The sequence below is a fragment of the Octodon degus genome, unplaced genomic scaffold (genome assembly GCF_000260255.1).
Source record: "Octodon degus isolate 3935 unplaced genomic scaffold, OctDeg1.0 scaffold00176, whole genome shotgun sequence".
In the NCBI taxonomy this organism is placed as follows: domain Eukaryota; kingdom Metazoa; phylum Chordata; class Mammalia; order Rodentia; family Octodontidae; genus Octodon; species Octodon degus.
In genome coordinates this window covers 3531805-3538077 of record NW_004524752.1, presented here as the reverse complement: position 1 = coordinate 3538077, position 6273 = coordinate 3531805, and the positions used below count along the sequence as shown (strand labels likewise).

Below are 6273 nucleotides of genomic sequence, written 5' to 3'. Positions count from 1 at the left end.
GACTGAAACTGTGTGTGGGACCTCTTAAGTTCCACAGTGGCTGTGGTTCCCAACTATACCGTGACAGTGTGGCGGAGAGTGGCAACACACTGGGGACAATTACCCTTCATCTACTTGTGCTTGCCTTGCCTGCCACTTGTCTTTGAGTATTACCGTCCTTAAAGAGAGTGCAGGGCCAGCTTCTCCCTGAGCAAGGCCTTGTGGCCTGCACAAGCCAGGGTCGTTGGAGAGCTTATTGCTAACACTTGTCTTGAACCCTTGGCCTGTATTACCCATTGTCACTAGTTGGGAAACCCAAACAGCTGGTACTCAGAAGCATACTGAAGGCATTTATCCACCGACTTTGTACTAAGGAATGTGACAACTAAGTAAGTGTTTTCTCTTTTGAAGTTCATTTTATAGAGTAAAGGCAACAAGATGATGAAATCCCACAGACATTTATTTGGCATTAAATTTGTCTTAACACGAAATGATCCTTAGTGCGCAATCTGCGCTCTGGGGAAAGAAAGGCCAGGGCGCCAGAAGCGGAGTGGGAACGCGGTCTCAGCTGGGTGGAAATACGCTCATCGTATTGTTCTGAAAGTCGGGTCTTTAAGCATGAAGACCCAAGGATTCCACCTATCTGGGTCGGGCCGTGTAGGTTTCTTCCCCGCGTGGGGGACTAGGAACGCCTTTCTTCATTCTCAGGGAAAGGCAAACGTGTTCCTACGGAAGCCGGCCAAGGTTCAGGCGAAAGCCTCGTCTGACAGGAAGACAGCTTTTGGTCACCCAGTGTTTCCGAATCTGGCTTTTAGAAAAACATGCAAAAAACAAAAAAGGACAGAGAGTCACAAGTTGTTAAACTGCCTCAAGTCACATCCCGGAGGGGCCACTAAGCTTTTTCTGTTCGGGGGAACCCTCTGGCGCCTGCAGATCCGCAGCCCTGGGATCTAGACATTGGGATTCCATGACAACGACCCAATTAGCCATTTTTGTTCTCTATTTCTATTAAACCTAGGCTGTGACTTAACATACGCCGAAAATACGAAAGAGAGGATTTTCTACCTGTCCCTCCCCTCTGCCGGCACCGCCGAAGACAGCTCCTACTGAGGGTTGCTGGCGCCCGGGGTCCTGGGTTTCCATGACGACGCAAAGTGTTTGGGGAAAGGCGAATCCGCTAGCGCCTGGCGGGAAATACGATTTACTGGTGGCAGGTTGCAAGGGTCTGTTTCCCGTCGGTTTAAATGAAGAAACGACGCGAGCCCTCACCCTGCTAGATCTCCGAGTCCATGGAGCTGTCGTGCGCGAGGGCACTGCTTGTGAGGAAGGTTGGGGTCCCGAGCTGACCTGCCACAGCCCTGCGGGCGGCCCACGTGTGGGGTCCACGGGAGGGTGGGCGGGTGTGGCTCTCCCGGTCTCTGACCCGGACCTGCACGCAGCCACAACCTTCTTAAATCAGGTCAGAAGACCTGAGAGACCACAGAGGTCTCCAAAAGAAGGAAAACTACGCTAAATGAGTTCTGAAACCTCGATGTAAACATAAGCACTTTATTGTTGAAACAGCCACTTAAACTGAGCTAAGGGACAGGCCCCAACATAAGCACTTTAATGGACTCCCTTTTTTGTTTTGTTTTGCCTGTAGGACAATGTAGTAGCCTAAAAGTGCCAGTACCACACTGATTTCTGAGTCAGCTTTCTGGAAGAATATTGGACATTACTAAAAAAGAGTAAAAGGAAGCATTATCATGTCACTCCCGAAAACATCCGCACCGTTAAGCTCCGTAGCATCATATGAGCGAACAAAATCAAAAGTATCTGCAGTTAAGGAGATGAAAGGTAAATGTTTGAGGCCATCCTGGGCTACATAGTAAACTAAAGGCCAGCCTGAGCTATATAGTAAAACCCTATCTCCAAAGGAAAACTACAGATCAGTGCAGATAGAATAAACATTTGCAAGTTAGTACAAAATGACTGTGTCAGATTTTAGTAGTTTTTCTACATTAATCACAGTACTGTGGGAGGCTGAGGGAGAAGGATGGAATATTTAGAGCCAAAACTTGGTAATTTAGCAAAACCCTGTCTCAAAATTTATTTATTTTAAGGGCTGGGGATGTAGCTTGGGGAAGGTCCTGAGTTCAAATTCTCAGTATTTCACCATACAGATAGATATATAGATACAGATATAGATCTTACTTGAATACGAATCAATTAGAGCCATCCTTACTCATATTAAGTGAAAGCTCAACCAGCCTCACCTTCTCCAGATTTCAGGAGAGATTTTGCTAAGGCCCTACCTGGCACTTCCCTCCTCCCTTTTCTTTCTCTGTCACTGTTAATCCCCCAATTTGTGACTACATACCATATGTAGCAAAAAGGATTTTGTAATTGTGCTAAAGGTTCAGGACCTTGACATGGACAGATTGTCCTAGTTTGTCAGAGTGAATCCAGCCTAATCATCCGAGTCTTTGACAGTGGAAAAGATAGTGTCTTTCTCTCATCTTATAGAAATTAATGTAAACCATACAATGTGGGAAGCATTAAGAATGGTGGCAACCCAACTCCACTTGACTGAATTCATAGAAGGCCTTTTCCAATATCAGTCCTCCTACCCCCTTTTTTCATTCTTCTGCCTGACTAAAGCTGAGCAGAAATATATTTACAGTTTTTGTTCCATTGATTTGCTTAGATTGTTCCACTCTTAATTTCCAGTGATTCCTGTTCCACTTTTAATTTTTAGGGAGAGGGGGCTGGAAAATGAACCCAGGGTTTGGTGAATTCAAATTAAGCACTTTATCATGAGACATAGTCCAGCTCCAACTTTTATTTTAAACCCAACTCAGATCCCCCAACCTCAATTCAGTGCAATTATTTTCATTTTTAAATTTATATAAGAAGCTAGGGTTGTAGCTCAGCAGCATAAACACCTGCCTGACAAGTGATAGGTCTCAAGATCAAAACCTGGGAGATGACCCGGGGCCCTCCGGATCCTGGACAGACCCAGAGCTCAGGCCCAGCGAGTGAGTGAGACGACCAGGGCCTTCCGGATCCTGAACAGACCAAGAGCGCAGGCCAGGCAAGTGAGTGAGACGACCCAGGGCCTTCCAGATCCTGAACAGACCCAGAGCGCAGGCCCAGCAAGGAACCCTTCAGCAGAACTCCCTGCAAAGAGGCTAGAGGCAAGACCCACCCAGCTGATTCAGGAGCAGAACATCTTGCCAGAGAGACACAAAGGGTTCAACTCTAACGGCTGCAGCAGAAAGAAGTGGAGCACAGCAGCCAGATCCAAACAACACCCACCTGGAGAAATCCGAACTTCATAGATCCGGACCTGGTGCTAAGGTAACTCTATCTAAGCTCTACACCAAAGGTCAGAAGACAGGTATACAAAATGACAAAGAGAAGGAACAAAATGCAGTCTCAGGCCCCAAGTCCACCCAGTACAAATACAGAAGACACTAGCACTGAGGAAACTGGAAATTACACACCAGATATCTCTGAAATAATAGCATTGACAGTAGAGAATCAACTGCAGAAAGGTATACAAGAAATAATTTCGGAACTAAAAAATGTAGTGGTAACTATAGTCAAAGAAGTACTAAGTGCTTCTAAATAATACACTGACAAAAAATAGAGGAGAATATAAAAATGATGGAACCCCTAAATAAACAATTTAGGAAAGAAATAGAATCTATGAAACAGGTTCAAAGTGATATGCAGGAAATTAAAACCTCAATCACAAGCTGGCAAAACCGTTTGCGTGAAAGTGAAGATAGACTTTCTGACCTGAAAGACACCATTGCAGCTAGTGAAAAAGTAAAAAAAGATCTCTTTAAAACAACTAGGATGCAGGAAAAAATAATTCAATACCTGCAAGAGATGATGCAAAGATGAACAATGTGAGACTAATGGGCATCAATGAGAAGGAAGGAGTCAATACAAATGATATAAAAAGAATATGGGCAGAAGTAATAGCAGAAAACTTCCCAAATATGGGACAACAATCTGACATTCCTGTAACCGAAGCATATAGAACTCCAAATAATATCAATCCATTGAAAACCACACCCAGACATATAATAGTCATGATTCCAGAAATTCAGCATAGGAACAGTATACTAAAAGCCGCTAAAGAAAAGAAACAGATCACATTTAAAGGAAAACCCATCAGAATAACGGCAGATTTTTCTTTACAAACCATCAAGTCAAGAAGAGCATGGAGCAAAGTACTTCAAGTCTTGCAAGAAAACAAATTCCAACCCAGACTGATCTATCCTGCAATACTATCTTTCAAATATAATGGAGAAGTGAAATATTTCCATGACAAAGAACAACTAAAGAATTTCATGATGACAAAGCCAAGCCTACACAGACTACTAAATGATGTCCTAGAGAGGGAGCAAATTGATTACAGCCCCATGAATGAGAATGGAAAGAACCTGCCAAATAGGGCAAATAAAGAGGAGAATAAGAGATATACAGTAGTAATCTTTCAGTTCTTCTTTTGTATTCAGCAGCAGAATATTTCCTTTAGCACACCCTACAAATGGACTTCTCTTCCACCCTATAGGTCACAATTCCACTTGAGTCTACAGGGTGGATTTCAAAGAAATAGCTGTAGCTCAGTTCCACAAGTGACGCCTAGCCACCAGTAACTGTCACGGTTATTTTGCATGTCCACAACACATTAGAACTTTGTGTAATATCCTATCCTCAAACTGTTAGAAGTGCTGGTCATTTACTTGCCATTCCAGTATTTATCTTATGTTTTACTCTTAGTACTTCTTTGCTATCATGAAAACTTTTTCTTAGTTCAATTGTTTTGAAACATTTAATTTTCTGAATATTGCTTAATCTTAATTTTTGTTCTAAGATTTATACTGTATCTTTGACTTACAATTTATTTAAAAAGACATTGTATGATATCTTCTCCTAGTATTAGAAACCTTAAAAAGTATATTTCCATTTTCTGTTGACTTCAAAAAAAGGTTTGTACCTATGTTATTTGCTTATTATTTCTTGCCTATATCTTGTAATATGAGAAACTACTTTGGCAATAACAATACACAATGTACTAATTGTTACTCTCCTAAAATCTTGTTTTGAGATTTTGTACCACTGTTTTTTATTTTTTTTCTTTAAAATAAAAATAACTGATGTCAATTAAAAAAAAATTATATCCAGCTGTCAAAAGATCCCACTGTTGGTTGGGAAAGAACCAGGTAGGGAGGATTGGTGATCTGTTCAAATAAGTATGATGATAAAACCAACTGATTCCAGAAGGCAAACTATGTACATTTCTCCATGGATTCTATAGAGCCCAGCATTGTTCCTATCAAAAAATACTTTGTTGAATAAATGCTCAATCAGTAAGTGAAAAAAAAAACAAGATCAAAACCTGGCACAAAAAAAAAGAAAAGAAAAGTAAAAAGAGAAAAGAAAAGAATGCTGAATAATTCAGCAGATGAATTATTTTGTTTTGTTTTTGTTTTTTGTTCGTGAGACAGGGTTTTGCTATGCCATTCAGGCTGGGCTTGAACTCACTTTGTAGCAGACCAGGGTACCCTTGAACTCTCAGGTCATCTTGCCTCAGTCTCCCGAGGACAAGCAGTTTGGAGGAGAGATTTCTTTTATCATTTTCACATCAGAGGAAAAACATGTTCATTCCCATCATTTTAAGGCTCTACCCGTTAACTAAGTGAAGTGGGTATAATTTTCAACTTTGAATTTGATACAGTTCCGGTTTATCTTTGTACCTGAGGTTTTGAATCTGTGATACGTGAATAGGACAGGCCATATATTTCTCTTATGCAATGTTTTAAGTATTTCTTGTTATTATTTTTGTCTATTAGAAGGAGTGTTTCTCTCTTTTATAAACAGACAAACAGGGCATGGTGGTACACAGCTGTATTCCCAACACTTGGGAGGCTGAGGCAGGAGGATCATGGCAAGTTCAAGGCCAACCTGGGGATAAAGTGAGTCCAGGCTAGCCTGAAGTACATAATGTAACCCTGTTTCAAACACAAAACCAAATTCCCAGAGAAACAAAGATGATGAAGCATTCTGGGATGCTCCAACCAAAAGCTATAGTAAGAGCCTTTCATTCTCATTGCTTTCTTAGGACTTCCAGAGATAAGAGAGAAAAAAAATATGGTGGATCATTCCAAACCTCTTCCTATACCCCTTCAGAATGAGTTCATCCCTGAGGAGGTTCTGCTTTCTCTCTCCTATGCAACCAGTGCTGGTCCTTGTCCTGAAAATCTGCTTCCTCCTAAGAAAGTTAAAACCACAAAGGTG

General features: G+C 41.6%; 1 protein-coding gene across 1 annotated transcript in view; it reads left to right on the top strand.

The window, feature by feature from the left end:
- Positions 1–1724: 1724 nt before the first annotated feature.
- Axdnd1 (axonemal dynein light chain domain containing 1) overlaps positions 1725–6273 on the top strand; it is a 145506-nt gene continuing 140957 nt past the window's right edge. Inside the window, exons 1-2 of the mRNA XM_023703604.1 lie at positions 1725–1815; positions 6098–6270. Of these exons, the coding sequence (XP_023559372.1) occupies positions 1725–1815; positions 6098–6270 (264 nt within the window). The remainder of the gene's footprint in view (positions 1816–6097; positions 6271–6273) is intronic.